The 21,452-nt window shown below is 38.2% G+C and overlaps 4 protein-coding genes across 7 annotated transcripts; 3 read left to right on the plus strand and 1 right to left on the minus strand.

Annotated features, from left to right (window-relative positions):
* The first annotated feature begins 1,841 nt into the window (after nt 1-1,841).
* LOC137710838 (disease resistance protein RPM1-like) lies at nt 1,842-5,926 on the plus strand. Its single transcript, XM_068449975.1, has 2 exons — nt 1,842-2,483; nt 2,788-5,926. Exons 1-2 carry the CDS (start codon nt 2,039-2,041, stop codon nt 5,199-5,201), a joined length of 2,859 nt encoding a protein of 952 aa, XP_068306076.1. The 5' UTR covers nt 1,842-2,038; the 3' UTR covers nt 5,202-5,926.
* A 1,598-nt stretch (nt 5,927-7,524) lies between these two features.
* On the plus strand, nt 7,525-9,249 carry LOC137711293 (mitochondrial import inner membrane translocase subunit TIM22-3-like). Its single transcript, XM_068450521.1, has 6 exons — nt 7,525-7,566; nt 7,919-8,105; nt 8,606-8,670; nt 8,753-8,885; nt 8,965-9,018; nt 9,239-9,249. Exons 1-6 carry the CDS (start codon nt 7,525-7,527, stop codon nt 9,247-9,249), a joined length of 492 nt encoding a protein of 163 aa, XP_068306622.1.
* On the plus strand, nt 7,535-12,972 carry LOC137709813 (disease resistance protein RPM1-like). Of its 3 annotated transcripts, none has more exons than XM_068448800.1 (7): nt 7,535-7,838; nt 7,919-8,216; nt 8,606-8,670; nt 8,814-8,885; nt 8,965-9,018; nt 9,239-9,559; nt 9,727-12,972. In XM_068448800.1, the coding sequence occupies exon 7, from the start codon at nt 9,851-9,853 to the stop codon at nt 12,698-12,700; it is 2,850 nt and encodes a 949-aa protein (XP_068304901.1). In that variant the 5' UTR covers nt 7,535-7,838; nt 7,919-8,216; nt 8,606-8,670; nt 8,814-8,885; nt 8,965-9,018; nt 9,239-9,559; nt 9,727-9,850; the 3' UTR covers nt 12,701-12,972. The 3 variants fall into 3 exon arrangements, with proteins under 3 accessions (XP_068304901.1, XP_068304902.1, XP_068304903.1); XM_068448801.1 differs by having other exon boundaries at nt 7,535-7,709; XM_068448802.1 differs by lacking the exons at nt 8,814-8,885; nt 8,965-9,018; nt 9,239-9,559.
* Nucleotides 12,973-13,110: 138 nt separating this feature from the next.
* LOC137709814 (protein SENSITIVE TO UV 2) lies at nt 13,111-20,711 on the minus strand. 2 transcript variants are annotated; one of them, XM_068448803.1, is made up of 12 exons: nt 20,219-20,710; nt 19,744-19,782; nt 18,954-19,063; nt 18,676-18,785; nt 18,264-18,595; nt 17,195-17,263; nt 16,410-16,492; nt 16,046-16,282; nt 15,856-15,962; nt 14,958-15,115; nt 14,498-14,694; nt 13,111-14,045 (listed from the first exon to the last, which is right to left on the minus strand). In XM_068448803.1, the coding sequence occupies exons 1-12, from the start codon at nt 20,597-20,599 to the stop codon at nt 13,781-13,783; spliced, it is 2,088 nt and encodes a 695-aa protein (XP_068304904.1). In that variant the 5' UTR covers nt 20,600-20,710; the 3' UTR covers nt 13,111-13,780. The 2 variants fall into 2 exon arrangements, with proteins under 2 accessions (XP_068304904.1, XP_068304905.1); XM_068448804.1 differs by having other exon boundaries at nt 13,908-14,045; nt 14,498-14,677; nt 20,219-20,711.
* Nucleotides 20,712-21,452: the final 741 nt, after the last annotated feature.

Here is a 21,452-nt window from a genome sequence, read left to right on the forward strand (position 1 = left end):
TTTTGCATTTCCACTTTGGTGTGGAATTTTGAAGTAATTATCGACGATTAGTAGACTTTTACTAGTCAGTTAAACTTCTGAGACTGAAATAGGATAGGGATAAGATTTTAATACATGCGCAAATAAGGTTAAAATTATACAAAATACTTATAAGAGTACGTACAAGATAATTGTAGTATAAATGTTCATGAAAGATTGTTCTCTACAAAGATTATTTAAATAATTTATTTAAAATCAATTCCTAATTAATCGCTTGAAAATGGAATTTGAGAAAAATGATTCTGAATTTTAGTAATATTAAAAATAGATTTTAATTAAAAATTAAATAAGAAATTCTTCCAAAATTAAAGAGATAAAATAAAAGAGTTTTTGAAAATCAATTTGTAAAAGCACAAGGTTTCCGCCACCATCTTAACAATTCTGTATATTTTTACTTATAATTTACACATGCACCTTTGAAGGTTAGATTTTCCTACTTGGACCTCCAACCTAGAATGTATTTCCAACTTGCAACCAGTTCGACATTCAGATCAAATATAAACATGAAAGACTCATTAAGTTTTGTGAAAACCTTTCAAAAAAAACATAGAACCCTTAAGATGCGATGCAATATAATATTGTTGTGTTCATGCGTCAAAGTCTTTCAACTTATCCTTTCGAATATTTTAACACCATCATGTAAGTAAACACATCAAAACATCCCTCAATCAAATTTTCTTCCTATCTTTTTTCGATCGATAGCATAACTAAGTCACTCAATCTTTATTGAAAGCAGTACACTATTTGATCAATTTCAAATAAAAAAAATAAATCCATTGTTTGACATTTAGGTTATCTCAAGTTGTGTATTCCTGTAAACTGTATGAGATAGGTAATAGCTTACTTTGTTAAAAATTTTATGTATAATTTTTTTTTTTTAAATGAAGGACAAAACGGATAAAAAAACAAAGAAAATAAAGAGAAATAAATGCATTTGCTTGGATCAAACCGCTGAGAAGGAGATAAACCAATTTCTATTTCATTTAACCAACACGGTAACAATTGAACTTTAAAATATTTTCTACTTTACGTTATTTATCTGTAAGCTAACACATAAGGTAAACGAATTTTGGGGTCCTCTCACTTGGGGGCCCTAGGCGGTCGCCTCTCCCGGCCACCCTCAGGGCGCTAAATTATTTTGGTCTTTTCATTACTGATCAGGAATTCCTCGGCTGGTTACACATGACAGTGCTGGCGAAATATCAAAAAACAAAAAAACGAGACGCATCTGTAGCTGATCCGCTGTATTCAAGAAACTGCAGTTGTTCTTGCACACAGTACACCACAAAAGTTTTGCGTTCCACTTTGGTTCGGAATTTGGACGTAATTATCGACGATTAGTAGACTTTTACTCGTCAGTTAAACTTATGAGACTGATGGAAATCTCTCTTCTGAATTCACACTGACCTGATCCTTGCTCATTCGTATTCTCTTGAAAATTTGGCACCAACCTTCCCTGGACGTGCCGCTGATGGTTCTGATATTTTTATTTGTTTTGCCCTATCTGTCCGGGTATGATACAATCTGTGTTCTCTCATATTTAATATATTAATTACACAAAATGCTTGCGGCCAAAATTTCTTGTGGACCAAGTCGCGTCAGTTTTGCCCTATCAAAACGTCTGCGTCAGTTTACTGCAAATGCTTGTGGTCAAAACGTCTGCGTCAATTAATATGTAATATATTAATCACACAAAATGCTTGGGGCCAAAATGCTTGCAACTGACTTTACTGCAAATGCTTCACCACAGGTTCTTGTGGACCAAGTCGCTCAAAACGTCTGCGTCAGTTTAATTTTATAGACATCTTGATCCATCAGAACCTGTGGTGAAGCATTTGCAGTAAAGTCAGTTGCAGTTTCTTTCATTAAATTTAGTTGTTGCTTGTCCAAGTGGGAAACGCGGAGGGCTTCTTGCGTATTTAGCACGACGATCAGACTACCTAAAGGACTGCAAAGCAATGAAAAAACCATGATGAGTGGATAACAAGTTAGTGAGAGAATGGCAGAGAGTGCGGTCAACTTTGTGCTCGACAAGATCAAACCGTTTTTTGAAAATGGGGTTCAACTGCTCAGAGGGGTTCGAGCAGAACTTGTGTACCTCAAAGGGGAATTGGAGCGCATGAGGGCCCTACTGAGGGATGCCGATGCAATGGAAGAAAGTGACGAGGAGCTCAAAGTATGGGTTAAGCAAGTGCGAAATGTTGCTTATGACGCAGAAGATCTTCTCGATGAATTTGCGATTCTCCAACCTTATAACAGTCAAAGCGTCCAAATGTACTGTCCGTACTATAGGCTTTGTGGTTGTGTCAAGGACTTGAAAGCTCATTACCGGGTTGCTTGGGAGTTAAAGAGCATCAACACCCGAATTCGAGATATTTTTGCAGTTTACAAAAGACTTCTTCCAAAGCTTAATGCCGTGAAAGGTTCAATATTTACCAATCCAGGTAATAAACACCACACCAGTAATTTTTTTACTTAAATGATGAGTCCAACCGTAAATCATTATCGTTCTAGGTGGCTCAATTTTAGTTCATCTACAATTCATTAATTCTATATGCAGATTTCCTATGTTCAGTTTAAAATTATCCGCTCACCACATTTCCTCATAGCATTTCTAGTAAGACCTGTTGAACCCCAAGGGGGATGAAACATACGGAACCCTTGCTATAGTTTTACACTTTGATATTCTCAAATGCTATGTTCTGCAGTACAACGTTATTTCCTAACTTCACCCTTAATTTGCAACAGGTGACACATGGCATGACCGACGAGAGGATGCTCTTCTTTTAGAAAACACTGATGTTGTGGGCATACACAAGCGTAAAAAGAAACTTGTCAGGATGCTGGTCGGGGGTGGCTCTGGACTTGAAGTAGTTTCAGTCACTGGCATGGGAGGTATGGGGAAAACCACCTTGGTGAAGAAAGTCTACGATGATGATGAAGTGAAGAAACATTTCAAGCCCCGTGCTTGGATCACGGTTTCTCAATCTTTTCGGGTAGAGGATCTCCTTAAAGACATCATTCATAAACTCTTTGATGCAATCAGGAGGCCAGTTCCAGAAGGTGTGCACGACAAGAATAGCAATGAACTGAAAGCAATAATTAAGAACTTTCTGCAGAAAAGGAGGTACCTGATTGTTCTTGATGATGTATGGCACGCTGACAAATGGGAAACTGTCAAATATGCTCTGCCCAAAGGGAAGTTTGGCAGCAGAATCATGCTCACTACGCGTAATGTTGTATTCACCACTTGCTCGGAATCCAAAAGCAAGGTCTATCACTTGAAGCCCTTGCCTGCTGACGAGTCCCGGAAGCTGTTCATTAAGAAGGCATTTCTGGGGAAGCCATGTCCTCCTTATTTGCTGGAAAGATGTGAATGTATCGTGAAAAGGTGTGAGGGTTTGCCCCTTGCAATTGTGGCAATAAGCGGTGTACTGGCTACAAAAGACAAGCGCAGGATAGATGAATGGGATTTCATTTGCCGCAGTCTTGGAGCTGAACTTCATGGGAATAACAAACTTGAAGATTTAAAGAAAGTACTTTCTCTGAGTTTTAATGATTTGCCCTATTATCTCAAGGCTTGCTTCTTATACTTGAGCCTCTTTCCCGAGGGTCATCTGATTCGGCGTATGAAACTGATTCGCTTATGGATAGCGGAAGGATTTGTTGAAGCTAGAGAAGGAAGAACTTTGGAGGAAGTAGCTGAGGACTACCTCAAGGAGCTCTTGAACAGAAATTTGATCCTGGTGGGAGACACCACAAGTGATGGGAGGGTCAAAACTTATCGGCTTCATGGTCTTTTGCGGGAGATTATTATTTCGAAGTCGAGGGATCAAAACTTTGCAGCCATAGTCAAAGACCAGAACACAATATGGCCTGATAGAGTTCGTCGTCTGTCAATACATAATGCATTGGAAACTGTACAAGAAAAAAGGTCAGTTCCTCAACTTCGTTCCTTATTTTTCTTTGGGGCGGTTGCTAGGTCATCCATGAGAAAGTATTTTTCCACTGGGTTTAGGCTGCTTGGGGTTTTAGATTTGGAAGCTGCACCTCTAAAGACATTTCCGAGAGAAATCCTGGACCTGTTTTATTTAAAGTATCTAAGCTTGAGGAAAACCCAGGTTAAATCCATTCCAAGAAGCATAGGGAATCTTAGTAACCTGGAGACATTGGATCTTAAAAAGACCAATGTCACTGAATTGCCTCTTGAGATACTGAAGCTCCAAAAACTTCGCCATCTCCTGGTTTATCGTCTTAAGATTGAATCTTATGCACACTTCTATTCCAAGTTTGGCTTCTCGGCGCTTTCAAACATAGGAGAATTGCAGTCCCTGCAAAAGCTCTGCTTTATTGAGGCAAATTATCAGGGTTGTGAGATGACAATGAGGGAGTTAGGTAAGCTTAAGCAATTGAGGAGGCTTGGAATTATGAAATTGAGAAAACAAGATGGATTGGCTTTGTGCTTATCAATTGAAAGTTTAACCAAGCTGCGTGCGCTTTCTGTAACTTCAACGGGAGAGAGTGAGGTTATTGATCTCCATCACATTTCTTCCCCTCCTCAGTTCCTCGAACGCCTATACCTGATAGGACGATTGGAAGAAATGCCGAACTGGATACCTTCACTTAACAGTTTGGCCAGACTGTTTTTGAAATGGAGTCAGTTGAAAGATGATCCACTCGTACATCTTCAAGACTTGCCCAACCTTATTCATCTTGAATTGCTCCATGCTTGTGATAGTGACATGTTATCCTTCAATGGAAGGGGATTCAAAAAGCTCAAGGTCTTGGGTCTCGACAAATTTGACAAGCTCCAATGCGTGAAGGTGGAGGAGGGAGCAATGCCATGCCTTGAGAAGCTGACTATCCAACGATGTAAGTCAATGAAGAGGGTACCCTCGGGAGTGAAGCACCTTACCAAACTGAAGTTACTTGAATTCTTTGAAATGCCGAATGAATTGATCTTGAAACTGCGACCAGATGGAGAAGGCGAAGATTATGAGGAAGTTCAACATATCCCAGATGTTTATTCAGCCTATTGGAGAGATGGGGGCTGGGATGTGTATTCAATAGAGAGCTTCGGGGAGATAGAAAATGCTTCATCATCTGTAGCTGGAACTGTCCGGAGAAGCCATGATCAGCTTCGTCCTCTATGGAAGGTTTAAATCCGATCCATGATACTTTGTATTTGTATATATGTGTGTATATATATATGTCGTATGTACAATTGTAAATCGTCATTGTACGTAATGTGCAAGCAAGTCACTCAATGTACAGATGAATTACTGTTGCAAATATTTGCAACTCATATATGTAACTTACTGAATAATAAGGTGCCGTACTTGGGCACCAACATTTGTACATATACAGAAATGAATGGAAAAAAACTTTGTGTATAGGAAAATGATTGTGCTAAGTCACTCTAAACTACCCAACATGGCATCCAGTTCCAGTGAATTTCTGTAATGTTGAGGAGCCATTTCCGATCGGCAAACCCACAGCGAAAATGAGGAAGAAAATACAACTACACTGCAGTTTACCTTCTGTGATGACCTAAGATTTCTGAAAAAGTAGATGAAATGAATGAGAGCTTGAGGATGATCAAGTAGAAGGAAGGGCGTAAGTGAAACGAAATGATCAAGTAGCTGAAGAGTTCTAAAATTATGTGTCACCCCTTCATAAGCTAGTTGTCCTAGCTTGTCCAGTTGCAGGGTAGCGTACACGAACATGGTAGTTTAGTAGTATGGTCTAGTGATATTCTTCTTCGTTTGTAAGTCAGAGACTTTAGATTCGATTCTTGTAGATGAAGAAAGAAAGCCTGTGTTGCTGATCGCTCATCTTCTAGAATTAAGGTCAATGACTTATTTAGGATTTGATGTCACCCATGACATACATAATAACTTCAACATCAGGATGGATGACTACTTTAAGATTAATTTATGAGGAATTATAGCAACCTTTTAGTTCTACTTTCTTGGCTCTCTTTTTTATCCTGCAATATTGTTTGATGATCGAAATCGTCTACTTTGGAGATCACCCTTTAAAGATCATTTATGCAAAAAATTAACTAAATTCGAAATGGACAAACCATGTTTCTCACTTAAACACTAAAAATTGATGATGTTAATCAAGCGGTTAAAGGATTTTTTATTGTCCTATTTTTTTTTTGCAGAGTTGGTGCTTAAAAGGTGATCTAAAAGGAAGACTATTCTGATCATCAACCAATATTATAAAATGAGTAAAAGAGCGGAAAAAGTGAAACAAGAAAGTTCAAGTATTTCAACAAATAAGTTGCCAGCATCCACCTTAACTTGTTGATTACTTTCTTAATTTATTTCCTGACAGGTACAAGATAAATCTAAACTTTCGTAATATAACCGGCCAAACAAGTTAATATAAATGCTTATATTATTTTGGTTCTCTGTATCGATCTTCTTAATTTACTTGTCAAATGATGTGAGGCATCATATATATATATATATATATATATATATATATATAATTATGTTAGTTTGGTACATAGTATAAGGTCAGGATTGAGATTGGATAAACATGAACATTTTGCTTTGCCTATTCACACATAGTTGTCTTCCTTATCCTTATGCACTGCCTCGGATGAAATATTTACGTTAATTTCGCAAATTAACCACGCAAGCAAGTTAATATAAATGCTTATATTAACTTGGTTCTCTATCAAGCTTCGTAATTTACTTGTCAACAATGCTTATGAAGTAAGGCATTAAATATATACACACATACAGAGACTTATAAGAGAAGGCATCCATTTTTTTTTTTTAAAGTTAGAGATTAGTTTTGAGACCCATTCCATATTGAACTTCAACGATCCGAATCGTTTATTTTGTAAGTCTCGTAGATCATCTATGCAAAAATTCAATTCATTTCGAAACCACTTGCTCATTTAATTGTCACGATGAAATTTCAATGTTTCTTGAACATAGTATTTGTCAATTTCTTTGAACTCAATTAGTTACCTCAAATATTTCAGATTTGACTAATACTTTGCAAGAATGATCTATAAGGTGCAACTTCAAAAATGGATGGTTCGGATCTTTGAAGTTCGATGTCTTATGAGCCCCACAACTAATCCCTATTTTTTTTCAAAAAGTGGAATCCGTTCCCCTTAAAGAATCTGTATATATTTATGTTAATTTGGTATACAGTATAATGTGAACGGAGATCATCTTCGAATCTCAAAGTTTGGAGCCGAGAAACCGAGAAATTCGAACCACTCATTTTAAATCTAACGGTCTCCATTAACCAGTTCCACTGACCCATCTCACACAAAACAAAAGCACATATCACTCTCTCTTGGACTGTCCGAAATTCTCGTTCCGTCGGGTCCGAAATTCACCATTGAGCTTGGATAAACATGAACATTTTGCCTACACACACATATGCTGTCTTCCTTATCCTTATGTGTATCCCCGGAATCAAAAATACTTGACCTCAAAAAAATAAAATAAAAGCATGGCTGTCAATATCAACCCACGCGTGGATCATCGTCGAAGGGTCCGCTTCGAATTCCTCTCGACATTTCCTTCCATTTCCACTTTCTCTCTCTCACTCCGCGGTCGTCTCTCCTCTCATCTCTCACTCTTCCTCTGACCTTCCTTGTCTACTGAAAGAACCGTGACCCTCTTCTATTCCTTGGGGTAATTTTCCAGTACACTTCTCCATTTACTTCCCACACTAATCCCACCTCTGACATAAAAGAGGAATTTGACTGATTTTCTTTGTGAGTTTTGATTGTTTTCACGCAATCTCCCAAAGGATCACTAACGGTTAGTAATCTACTTTTGGATGGTTAGTTCTGTAGTTTACATCGGATTTTTGACATCTTTCCCTCTCGCTTTCGCCACAGATTAGCTTCTCTAGAGATGCATCCGTACCTGAAGCTGCGAACGCGGTGACAGAAAACAAACTACTTTCCGAGGCAGTTCTAGAGTCGATCGTTGGAAAGCACGGTGTTTCTCCTGCAGCAAAGCAAAGTTTGGCCGCGAGGTCATCCGAATTGTTGAACGGGTGCAAGGAATCTAATGGTGCTGAAGGTGGAAATGAAAGGGTGGAGGCATGAAAACTGAGAGAGGAGAAATAAAACTTGGGAGGGATTCCTGTTGTGTGTTTAGTGAATTATTTACATACAATCTGTGAAGCTATAGGTAAGTGCTGTCTTATTTAATTTAAAGAAAAAGGATCATTTTTTATGAGAAATATTAGTGTTGTTTTGTTATATGTTTAATTCAAATCAACAAGTATACCGTTGTTATGAAAGAAATCCGATTGTTTGTGATTGTTAGATTTATGGAGTAATTAGTCCATTTGGATAATGCCAGTCATTTCTCTATGCCGCATGAGGGGATGTAGATCAAACTTTGTTTGAATTGAGTTTGGGTCCATATTAAAAACTGCTAAAGATTGAAGATTGTCTTGATATCTAGTTTAGCAATGAATTATTAGATGAGCAAACTCAGCCCCAGTTTTTTTTTTTTACATACACGTATCAATCGGACTGAGATTTTTTGTTTTACCTTGCCTGGATGTGTTGCAGGTGCAGGGTTGTTCGAGAAAAAAGGTTTTAAAGGATCCTTTGCAGATGCAGGATCTTCTGCTAAGGTATGGGAATTCCTATTATTAAATGATAGCATTGCAATCCGAGTGTAATTAGTTTAGTTTTTTTGTGAAATGCTATTTACAGTGTCAGAATGTTTCTTTGAATTCAGTTGTTAAGGTTGCTTTTTATATTTTCCCCTTTTTAGACATTGCGGTTTTGTCCGGAGTGCACAGTTTGGTTGTCTGCATGTTGAAGAGGCTGCGAGGAAAGGATGATGGTACGGGAACTTGAATGCAAAAATACTACTTTTACGTCATTCATTCATTATATCGTGTTCACTCTTTCTTCCTCTGCAGTCATTAATGCTGGAGTAGCTGGATGTTGCACTGGTCTTGCTCTTAGTTTTCCAGGTATCCATCGTATTACAGAGTTCGATAAGTATAAATTGGCAATAAACTCATTGACTGTGCTATTAAAATTAAAATTCTTAATATCTTTAGAACTCCCGATTTTTGTTCTCTCTCATTTTTGGATTGTTATAACGAGCAAGTCTTTTTCTTGCTAATCAATAAAACAGTTTCTGTACAGTCTATTGGATCTTTAATTTAGGGTACCTTATTTAATTTGCAGGTGCACCCTAGGCTCTTCTACAAAGCTGTCTCACTTTTGGGGCATTCTCATTTGTTATTGAAGGCCTATACAAGCAGCAGCCGGCTTTAGCACAACCATTTTCTGTGAGGAAGAAAAGTGAGCAAGTTTGTCCCTTGGTGCTCCCCCTTCAACTTTCACTCCCGGGAGAACTAAAAGCGGGTTTCATCTTCTTTTGCAATTCTTTTAAGAATCGCAAGAAGGGCACTTCTCACCCAGCCTAAGAAAAGGTTGTTCCAGAAAGGTGGAAAGTGCACACCACCTGTTTGATATTAAACTTCACCGAAACTTCCCAATGTCCTGGTAGGTCTAGTCTGCAAGAGGACACTTGTTTGTTGAATTCTGTTGAAGTCTCTTAGTTACCAGTTATGCTAACATTATTTTATATATATATATATATATATATATGTATATGTATGTATATGTATGTATGTATAGTGTGTTGCTTATAGTTGTGTATAAAACTGCAGGATTGAGCTCTCAATGGACTTACTTGGATGGATGCAACTAGCCAAGTGACTTGGACTGGATGCAGCCAATGTCTTTATGAAATCGATGCAATTTCAGAGTGACAAATAAAAACGATCCATACTTATGGCAGAGAGTTCTGTATGTTTTGTGCTGGAGAAGCTTGCATCCTTTTTCGAAAATGAGGTGCACCTGTTCCTAGGGGTTAGAGAAGAAGCTGTCTATCTGAGATGGGAGTTGGAAAGGATGAAGGCCTTTCTCAGGACTGCAGACGTGCTGCAGGAAACTGACGAGGAACTCAAAGTGTGGGTGAGGCAAGTTAGAGACATTGCTCATGAAGCTGAGGACGTTCTAGACGAATATGCTCTTCTGCAAGAGCATGATCATGATCATGATCATGGATATGGAATTTATGGCTCTATCCGCAGGTTGGGTTGCTGTATTAAGAATGCCAAAGCTGGTTATCGGATTGGTTCCAACTTACAAGCCATCAACTCAAGAGTCAAAGAGATTGGTGAGGTTCACGGGAGACTTCTTCACAAGTTCAGCAAGGCTGATGACAGTGCAGGAAATACATGGCAAGATCGTCGAGGAGATGCCCTTCTTTTGGACAAGTATGATCTTGTTGGCCTTGACGAGCCCAAAAGTCAACTGGTGGGGTGGCTTTTTAAGGGAAGCTCTGGCCGTGAAGTAGTTTCGGTGGCTGGAATGGGAGGAATGGGGAAAACCACCTTGGCCAAGCAAGTCTATGATGATCCAGAAGTCAAGAAACATTTCAAAGTGCGTGCGTGGATCACAGTTAACCGGTCATTCAAATTTGGCGACCTACTCAGAGACATGGTTCAACAACTTTTCAAAGCAATCAGAAGAAAAGTTCCACAGATGGTGATGAACATGTCCAACAACCAGCTCAAGACAACAATTAAGGAGTTGCTGCAGAAACAGAGGTACCTGATTGTTTTGGATGATGTATGGAACCTGAGCGAATGGAATGCTATCAAATATGCACTGCCAAACAATGATTGTGGCAGCCGAATTATGCTCACTACGAGAAAATCAGATGTAGCCACTACCGCTGCAAGTGTACTATCTGAAGGTAAGGCCTATGACTTAAAGCCCTTGCCTCCTTCCGAATCTTGGGATCTATTCTGCAGAAAGGCGTTTCAACATAACAAATGCCCTCCTCATTTGGAGGAAATTTGTAACTACATCTTAAGAAAATGCGAGGGACTTCCCCTTGCAATTGTCGCAATCGGTGGTGTGTTGGCAACAAAAAATACACGTAGACTTGACGAGTGGGATGTGGTTGCACACAGTCTTGGGGCTGAAATTGAGGGCAACGACAAACTCAATGATTTAAAAAAAGTACTTTCCCTCAGCTTCAATGATTTGCCGTACTTCCTCAAGTCCTGCTTGTTGTACCTGAGCATATTTCCTGAGGACCATCTAATCGAGCGCATGAGACTGATCCGGTTATGGGTGGCAGAGGGATTCATAGAAGCAAAGGAGGGGAAAACACTGGAAGAGGTAGGAGAGGACTATCTCCAGGAACTCTTGAATAGAAGCCTAATGCAAGTGGCAACTACTACACCCGATGGAAGGGTCAAAACATGTCGAATCCATGACCTTTTGCGAGAGATCATCATCTCCAAGTCAAGAGATCAGAACTTCACCACAATCCTGAAAGAACAAAGCTTGCAATGGTCTGAGAGGGTTCGACGCCTATCGATACATGATACACTACAAAATGTTCAGCCAAACAGGTCAGTGTCCCAACTGCGTTCCCTGTTCATGTTCGGTGTCACTGAACAGCCATCCATCCCTAGATTATTCCCAAGCGGCTTCAGGCTGCTAAATGTGTTAGACTTTCAAAACTCACCTTTGGAGAAATTTCCAGTTGAAGTGGTGGACTTGTATCATTTGAAATATCTAAGCTTGCGGGAAACAAAGGTGGAAACTGTTCCGAGATCTATTGGGAAGCTTAAGAATCTAGAAACTCTAGACCTTAAGCATTCCAAAGTCAAAGAACTTCCTGTTGAGATATTGAAGCTCCATCGGCTGCGCCATCTTCTGGTATATCTACATGAGTTTGAATCTTACGAACATTTTCATTCAAAGAAGGGCTTTAAGGTCATGCCAAATATCGGGGTTCTGCAAGCACTACAGAAGCTTTGTTTCGTAGAGGTAAACCAAGATGGCCGAACCATAATAAGGGAGCTTGGCAAGCTAAATCAACTGAGGAGGTTAGGCCTCTTAAAATTGAGAAAAGAAGATGGCAAGGCTTTGTGTTCGTCTATCGAAAAGCTAACGAATCTTTGTGCCCTGTCTATAGCTTCAGTCAAAGAAGACGAGATCATTGATCTTCAACACCTATCTTCTCCTCCTTTGTTTCTTCAGCGGCTGTACATGAGAGGACGTTTGGACGCATTGCCCCATTGGATTCCTATGCTCCCCAGCCTAGTCAGATTGTCTCTTAAGTGGAGTAGGTTAAAGGATGATCCACTCATCCATCTCCGACACATTCCTAATCTTGTTCAACTTGAATTAATTCAAGCATTCGTTGGAGACAGATTGTGCTTCAGAGCTGATGGGTTTGGGAAGCTCAAGATTCTATGCCTGGACAAACTTGATGAACTGAGATGCATAGAAGTGGAGAAGGGTGCAATGGCTTGTCTTGAGAAGCTAACTATTCAACGGTGTAAGCTCCTGGAGAATGTGCCTTCCGGCATTGAGCATCTGACAGAGTTGAAAGTTCTCGAGTTTTCTGATATGCCGGTGGATTTGATAAAGACGATTCGCACGGATGGAAAAGATAATTCCAAAATCTCGCACATCCCGGAACTTTATTCAACATACTGGAGAGAAGGGGGGTGGGAAGTCTACTCCATAGAGAGCATGACGGATGGGGAGTACTGTCCCCTGCCCAGCAACCCCTTTAGCGATGAGCTTCAAACTCGTTGGAAGTCATGGAAGTAATACTTACTCATGCTGCTGAGACTGGGAAATGAGGCCTGTAGTACCAGTGTATATACTTGTATAAATAATACATGTAAATGAATACGTAACGCGATGCAGTTGGATCAGAGAGATTACCTTCGGGTTGAGGTAATCCGTAATGCCAGGGGCACTCGTGTACAGAATAACTAGGACTACGTTTATAGTAGTGGTCCTTAATGCCAGGGGCATCTGTTGTAAAATTAAGGTTATATTTACCATGTGTATACCTACTTCTAAGTGTCTTTCTACTATTTTATCGGAGACTTTTTTATGTGTTGCAAGTCTGCTCGCTACAACATCATCATCTACCCGCTGTACGGATGCCTTCCTGGGAACTATAAGATAATGTGTATGTTGCCGCACCCGATGTCCAACGCTTTAGGGGGTTAGGGTTGGACGTATAAGATGCTCAAGCTGTTCTTATGACAACACAACCGGTGGGGAAATTTGTAGTTCATTTTCCGGTAATGTTTTCGATTTGAAGCGAGTAACCGGATCCTATGGCTTCCACTCTCTATCGCTGTATTCGGCCTGGTTGGTTCCTAATACGAGAAAACGAAATGCATGCAGCATTGCAGTTCAGTTCCGGAACGCAAGGATGCATACTGTTTCTATGCTGTTATGCAGTGCGTGCCGTAAAACAGACACCAGTTTGGTTTGAAGTTTTACAGTCCTTTTCCGGTTAAGTCACCAATAATTAAACGAAACTCTGTTGAAAAGATGCATATCATAAGAACATTAGCAAAAGATGCTAATCAATAGAAGCTGCTTCTCTCTCTCTCTATATTTTGAGCAAGAATTTGATCATTACAAGGTAAATGTGGAATCATATGTATCATCCACTGAGACCTGTCAAAAATTTCCAGCTGAATAACTAGCGCCCGCATGTCGAAATACATTTCCAGCTGGGGGGTTGAGCGCTGCCACCGGAATTTGCACTGCACAGCTGATGACGACTGCTTGCGTGTCTAATGTTGAAACATACAAACAGTCGTAAAAACAACGCTGACACATAGAAATACACAAAAATTTGAGCCAAAAGGGTGCAATGTTTTTTTTTTACTGTATGTTATCTCCTAAATATATGAACACCCTTTTCTTAAATGCTCGAGCTAGGTCTACAATTTCAGACTCCCGCATCTGCCTTGTCATGCCATCAAACTTCTCACATATTTGGTCTTTTCGGGACAATCGGTTTGCAACATCAACAGTCAAGCTGGCCATGTCTCTGCTGTTTGTTAATAAACCCAAGACAGTGGCAGAATATGCTGGGTTTGAAACCAGCCTGTTAAGTAGTATAAGAGCCTCCCTCAACAGCAAGGTCCTGCACAACATTACTATCACAATATGAGCAATAATTAAGAGATCGATAGGTGATTTTCGTCATGCAGATATACAGTCATGAATGTATTCCAGAGATATCACATGCATTCCTTGCAAGATCTGAAAACTAGGAACCATATGCTTTTTGTTCTTGAACACACCAACTGAACGACAAATCAAGTTAATACTACCAATGACAACAATATAACAACTAATGTGAACTCATTTTAATGTCTATAGAGAGGAAAAAGAGAAATCAGAAACGGAGGACAGAAGAGGGGGGTGAAATTTGAATTACCAGAACCAGTATCACCAAGTTACTATGAGATATTTAGTGGCACTTGCAGTAAACGAAAATTACACAACAATAGAATTTGGAAACTTAATGCTCAGTAATGAATGTGTGATACTTGCATCTATCAGAAATAAAAATCCAAGGGCATCGGCAATTACCTCTCTTTGAAAATCTGTGCTTGATCAGTATTAACTGCTGGTTCTGTATCTACCTCCGATGCGAAAACTTGTAAAATCAACATCAAAAAGTTTGCATCTCGAAAGAGCTTGTGACTCACAAGTATTTCGAAGCCAGATGTTCCAGACGAGGCTAGGAAAGCCAATAAAAGAACAGCAATTCTGCGAAGTTTCAGTTCCTGAGTGTACAATAATAGGAAAGCAGTTGATATTTGGTAATGTATATCATCAAACATAAACCCTTAACTCTGCTTGGAGGTTTATGAGATGGGAGTTACCCATCTCCACCTACTATTGTGTAACATGCATAAATACATTTTCTTCCATAGAACACCAGATCAATCTACGCATTAATATATCTTCAAGCAGGGCAATAAACAAATAATAAACTTCAAGGAAAGTGTAGAGCTGAAAAGGAGAGAAAAGCAGAGATAATGCCTACCTCTAAACTGTTCCCACAGCAAGCTATACAATCTGCCAATCCTTGAAGGATCATGCTACATTTTTGGTAACCTGATGCATCGCCTACGTTATCATCCATAGCAAGGGCAGCTTTCCCCTCTTTATAATCAGAACAGAACTTGACCAGTATTTTAGGACCTTCAAATCAGTAAGGAACCACAAGTTTTTCAGGGTTTAAGTCAGGCATGAAAGAACAAGTTCAATAAGAATCAAGATAGCATACGTCAAACTCTAGCAGTCCTCAAACAAGCTGATTTCAACTGAGTGGTAAGCTGCTTAAGGTAGCACTAATGAGATAACATTTTCAGGCTTCCCACAACCGAAACAATCAGGCACTAAAAAGAAAAGGCAACAAGTTACACGTAAAAAAACCTACAAAGTAAGGTTTCAAGGTCGCAAAATGTTTTGAAAGCATATACTACACACTCTACAGTTTGAGAATAAATATATTTACTAGCAGAAAAGGTTTCGAGTATAAAAGAGGCTTTTTGAAAGCTATTGTGAAGGGATGGATAACTTATGGGGCAACGTCAGATTTTGGTCAGCAACATGGCCATTGGTTTCTTCTGAGAACAGGAGTTAGCATTCTTTTCTACCCGAGCTGATTGCAAAGCTACAGTAGTTCAAAAGCCTCAAATGTTACCATTAGAGTTTGGTTATTTGGTTCCCATTTTTACTTTCAGATGCTTTATTACATTATGAGGTGGCTAGCTTCTCCACTGTGATAGTACTCTGTTTCTCTACCAATAAAACAATGTTTCTTACAAAAAACAAGAAAAACTAAATTAAACTACAAGTTGTTCACCTAAGCTTCATGCAATTATAACACAAGTAAAAGAAAACAAAATAAAAAATGAACTAAAGTGATGTGGACTTACAATTCAGTAACATATATAGAAGTTGCACGGCTTGTTTTCGGGCCTCAAAACCAGCTTCCTTTGCAAGCAACTGTGAAAGAATTTCAAACACCAGTGTTTGGCCAAACCTGTCTCTCATGGGACTTACACTCAGAAAAAGAGAAAAAGTTAACAGTATAAGTTTAACAAAAAAGGAACACTGCATTCTTACTTTTCTCTCTCCACAAAGGCATTACTTCTCATTATAATCATATTCATAACAGAGACTGCTTCTAGCCTTACACCTTGGTTTGTATTCTTCATGGTAGTTTGTAGGATCACCTCAAAGAGAGAAATCCAGTCTATATTAGAAAACCAAGTTGCAATGCCATTATTCCAAACTCCATTCTTGCTTTGACTTTCAGCATAAGAATATTTCATTCCAAGTCCCTCGACGATAACATTGACCCTGAGTAGAGTGCACTGGAAAGATCAAATCGAACAGGAATGAAGCATATGCGAAAACATGTATTCCTAGCTCCTGCAAAATAAAACCGGATATAGAAACAGAATAGGAAACAGCATATGACATATACCTTCTCTCAAAATGCCTTTCCAGCCTTACCAGGTGCCTCAAAAACACATGCAGTATATGAAGAGATGCCTGAACAATGATAACCTATGCCAAAAAAGAACTGATTCACCAAAAAGGCAACAAGAACCAAACTGAAAGAGATTAAGGAAATAATTACAATACTGAACTTAAGCAACGTCATTAAATAATGACAAACAAGTAGATTAAAGTATTCTCTTTATAATCGACTAGCCTCCTGCATATTAAAAATAAACCAGTCACAACAATGTCACTAACACCAAAACATCCAAAACTCTCTACACCTATATTTTTTAAAACCATGGACCTATCACCTCCCAGCACTCAACTACAGACTTTTAATATTAGTGAGTCAATATTAGTACCAAAGATCCAAAGGTGGATCAAGACAAGAGTATCCACCAGTATTTAAAAGACAATTATACATATCCAACTGAATTGAAGTTCCAAGACAATCTAATCCTAATCTGCAGGCCAGGTTGCACACAAAAGTGTGTAATGAGTTTTCTAGAAGATGCCTCCTATAGGAAGTAAACACAAAATTATATCCTCCCACATCTCAGAAAAATAAAATAAAATAAAAATTGCATTAGTGTCCTTATAAAAGAACATGTGATCCCAATTCATAGAGTAAATTTTAAAATCACTAGTAGAGTACTCTAGAGCAACGTCTACTCAAAAGTCCATGTGGAAAATACAAATCAAAATGGAACATCTAAGGTATACCAACCGGTGCAAGAAGTCAAATAATATCAATTCACAACTCACATTTTCAAGACTACAGAGGTTGAGTAATGGTTGAAACAAGGCCTCCAACTTTACCATTCCATTTTTCGCCTGCAATAAGAACAATCAACAGATACAATATTCATATACCCAGGTTAGCATAAAAAAAGGGATAACATGTCCAGAACATCATATGAATATATTTTCTAAATTTTATTTATCTAGTATTCTTTAATTCAAGTTCCATGGGCCATGTATCAGTAAAGATTAAAGAAGTCAAAGCTTAATAAAGTATCGTACTAAGACCGGGCTGCTTAAAAGATACTGCTGAATGCCTAAGCTGTTCTACCATGAGAAAACTTGGTGTAATAAGACATAGTGTCCCTTAGAAAGTTGACTTTTAAATATATACAATTAACAATGATACACAAACTGTACCATTTACTTGGTTTTGAAACAAAAACATAGTGAGTAAACCCTCATATATGTACATCAACCCAAGCCCAACAACATACATACAAAGATGAAATAATTAAAGTCAAGCATTACAATGTAAATGGTCCCGGAACACCAAAACCTATCACAGCTTTATTTATTTATTTATTTTTTGTACCAAAACCTATCATAAAATAACTTGTGGCCAGATAGATTGGCATGTTAATTACCTTATTGGACAATTCAAATCCGTAATCATACATAAGTTAGCAAAACACGAGGGACGTATTTGATTAACAGCCTCTAAACAATACAAGAGGCCAATACCCTTTTTTGGTCTACAAATTCCCTATCCCTTAGCCATAATTTCTTTCTGAAATAGCCAAACATGATCATGGATCACCATGTCCAAACTAAAAACAAATACAAAAACCCAAAAAGAAACAACCTTCAACCTCCACCCTATTTTATTCCCAAACCAAAAAATGATCTTTTTGAGGTTAAGTTAGGAATGTCTCAGAGAAATTTCAGATCATTATCAGCACATCTATATTTCAGAATAAGTTTTAAGTTGCTTATTTGGCATATGCCTTGTATTCTAGGCTTGAAGAGGTTATACAATCTCAAGATATATCCTGCTTAAACAGATAAATGAAATCTCATGATTAAACAATACCTTGGTCAAGACAGAATAAAGATGAGAAACTTTTGCTGCTTCTGGAGTATGAGACATGTGTAGGTGGTACTGCGAAGCTGCAATAGAAGAGCTATCATCTCCCAGCTTGTCCATTCTATTAATGCCAATGCAGCCAAAAAGGAACAGGAAATCTGTTTGGCAATCCATAAGCAAATTCGAAATTACATTTCTTCCTAACTCTTGTTCATTTGAATCATTTGAAGAGCCCCAGATGGATAGTAATTTCTTTGAGAGGTCATCATTTGGGATTTGTCGGGCAGAAGCACTAGTTTCATCAGTTTGAACACTTGTAGCTTTAGAGGTTGACACACCTAGCACAAATGAACATAAATAAAAAGCGATGACAGAAAACAGAAAGAAATAAACGAAGATGATGTCTAACTTATCTCACCAATATCAATCCGAGAGCCAGGCTGACCACTTAAACATAATGCATTTTGAAATTGTCGAGAATCCTTATGATTGACTAGGACATCTCCAGATTCCTTAATGCCACGGGACCTTTTCCCACATGCAATAATGATAACAGAGAGTAAGATAATGTAAACATTGGACAAGCACCCTTTTAGCATGATCAGCATACTATGCAAGGTGCAACAGACTGAAACATCATTTTAGAATCACAGCATATATTGTTGATGCCCTGTGATGGAAAGAGTTTATACTTACAAATTTGTACTATCAGAGTTCCTAGTAGCTGCTTCTTTCTTTTCAGTCATTGAACTTACAAATTTACGATGTTTGTCTTTTTCCTTCCTTAGTTCAAAGCATTCTTGTTCCTGTGAGTATAGGACAATTCGTTGGATACAGGAACTTTAACCACAAATAAATCTCAAAGACAAAAATGCAATTCTGGTTGAAAATAAAAATCCATGGATTGAGAAACAGGATAGTGTCAGAAACAGAAAACTAAATGCTCTTCTTATGCACGCAATTGAACTTGTAAAACTTAACATCTAGTATAAGGGCATAAAGAATAAATAATAAAAGCTAGACAGAACACCTCATTATGACTGTACCCCCATAAAATTTCCAGAAGCAAATGTAACAAAATAGGTTGTGGTACAATAAAGTCAAGAATACAAGACACGCATTGTGTTTGCATTGCTTCCCATTAACTAAGAATACTCACAGAAAGACAATACGCACTTCACTCTATGTTTTACATTCTGAAAACACAAATGCGAGCACACACACGTAGACGAAAATGATAAGTATATGGAATTCTGTTATTGCCATTTGCCAGTTATAAAACCATAAAAACTCACTTAAGCACGAACACGTAATTCCAATTCTTCAATACAAAAGAAATGTAGAAAGACTAGAATGCATTCCATTATCGGAAAAAGTACACAAGGACTAACGACAGAACAAATAAACAAAATAAAACAAAACAAAAGCACTAATCTTGTTATTATCCGGCGCACAATTATTCAATTACAGTGGCAAACAGACGTACCAAGTGCAAAAGCTGCTTTGAGACACGTCCCAGTTCTTCCTGCAATTAAAATCCAACAAATTCGAGTTAGAGGACTTTGAAAAGAGAACATAATATTGGGAAAATGATTAAAATCACAAAGAAACTGACTGTATACAATTCTTGAACCCAGGTCATAACGTAAGGTAATCGAAAAGTCATGACAAAATATAATTCAAACTAAAACTACGGAGTTCAAAGAAGCAGAAGGAAATATATTTCATAATATTTGTTTCAAATATCAAAAGTTCTTGGGCAAAAATATGATTTCTTGACATAACTTATTCCTGCATTTTGTCAGAAACCAAACAAATCTTTAGTTAAATGTGACCAATTTGTTACAGTTTAATACACCGAATTCGTTAGCATATATATATATATATATATATAGAGAGAGAGAGAGAGAGAGAGAGAGAGAGGGAACATATATGTACAATTTAAACATTGAAGCCCTAACCTTTAAGCGGTCGATTTCGAGTTCTTTTTCTCTGTCAAGTTCAGGGCGGCTAGCAGAGGGAGGCAATGCTGAAGAAGGAGGCGAAGGAGAAAGGGAAATTGCAAGTGCATTGGTGGTGGTCGTGGTCCTCTGAGTGAGCTCTCGCGGAGGGGAGTAGGAAATGGGCCTAACGGGATTGGAGTAAGAAGGCGGGGGCGGCGGTTCTTGTTGGTGATGGTGATATTGCGATGGTTCCGAGAAAGAATGCGGAGGAGTGTGGTTGTGGTGCGGCGGCGGGTGATGCTGCTGAGTAGAGTAAGCACGCTCTTGTACTTGGGCGACTTGTACTGCTTGTTCAGTGAAAATTAAGTCCCAATCGTCGTCGTCGTCCAGTTGGTTCATCTTCTTCGATTGATTATTTTCTTTTGAGTGGAGAGAAGACAAGAACCGCCTTTGCCCCAGGAAAAGGCTCCTAATTTAAGGGTTCTCGTTTTTCTGCTTGCCAAGCTTCAACTTAGGGAATTTTCCGTACAAATCCCAAAACGGGCTTTTTTTTTCTCTTTTTTTATTTTTTTTATTTTTTTATTTTTAAGTACATCGCTATTTTACACTAAAGGAGATAGAGTTCAGCTAAGCCACACAATGAGCAACTTAATTTGGTATCGAATTCATCATTCACGATATTCAAACCTAAGACCACCGTATTACTGAGTGGGTAATGTCAAGAGACCAGATTTTTTATTTGATAATAATACTTCTCGGTAAAAAAATGCAATTGGTGGAAGAGGAATGTCTTCTTGGTAACTTGCAGGGCCATTTCTTATTTGTGTTTTTAGGTTACGTTATGTCTAAGGGTGGGCATAGTTCGGTTTGATTTGATTTGAATAAAAATATGGCTAAACCAACTAGCATTTAATGGACCGTTGAAACTTTACCAAACCATGTAATTGTTAATCGGTTTCATTCTGTTGATTTAAGCCTATTCTAACATGTCGATAAAAAATGTCCAACATTTCAAGAGTTAATTTATTACGCACATTCCAATTCAATCAAAATATTAAGTTTTTGAATATCAAAATTTTATCGAGTCGGTTAAAACTAAGTTCCAATGAAATCTGGTGCTAGCAAATGATTTATTAGTTACAATCTCACAAAAGAATCAAACACAAAAAAGTCTCATAATTGTGACACGTGTATGGTAAGAGTTCCAAATAAACTATAATATGGAGAGCAAACAAATATTAAAAATTTTAAA

This window comes from Pyrus communis, chromosome 12, assembly GCF_963583255.1.
Source record: "Pyrus communis chromosome 12, drPyrComm1.1, whole genome shotgun sequence".
In the NCBI taxonomy this organism is placed as follows: Eukaryota; Viridiplantae; Streptophyta; class Magnoliopsida; order Rosales; family Rosaceae; genus Pyrus; species Pyrus communis.

Bases quoted from the DNA above. Each gene is read 5' to 3' on its own strand.
- LOC137710838 (XM_068449975.1), top strand. From the start codon at position 2,039: ATGGCAGAGAGTGCGGTCAACTTTGTGCTCGACAAGATCAAACCGTTT. The intron at 2,484-2,787 runs GTAATAAACACC...AATTTGCAACAG, and splicing joins TTCAATATTTACCAATCCAG to GTGACACATGGCATGACCGA.
- LOC137711293 (XM_068450521.1), top strand. From the start codon at position 7,525: ATGGCTGTCAATATCAACCCACGCGTGGATCATCGTCGAAGG. The intron at 8,106-8,605 runs GTGGAAATGAAA...GATGTGTTGCAG, and splicing joins GGAATCTAATGGTGCTGAAG to GTGCAGGGTTGTTCGAGAAA. The intron at 8,886-8,964 runs GTACGGGAACTT...CTTCCTCTGCAG, and splicing joins GCTGCGAGGAAAGGATGATG to TCATTAATGCTGGAGTAGCT.
- LOC137709813 (XM_068448800.1), top strand. From the start codon at position 9,851: ATGGCAGAGAGTTCTGTATGTTTTGTGCTGGAGAAGCTTGCATCCTTT.
- LOC137709814 (XM_068448803.1), bottom strand. From the start codon at position 20,599: ATGAACCAACTGGACGACGACGACGATTGGGACTTAATTTTCACTGAA. The intron at 17,264-18,263 runs GTATTGTTTAAT...TTCTTATTGCAG, and splicing joins TTTATTCTGTCTTGACCAAG to GCGAAAAATGGAATGGTAAA. The intron at 15,963-16,045 runs GTAAGAATGCAG...CATGAGAGACAG, and splicing joins GCCTTTGTGGAGAGAGAAAA to GTTTGGCCAAACACTGGTGT.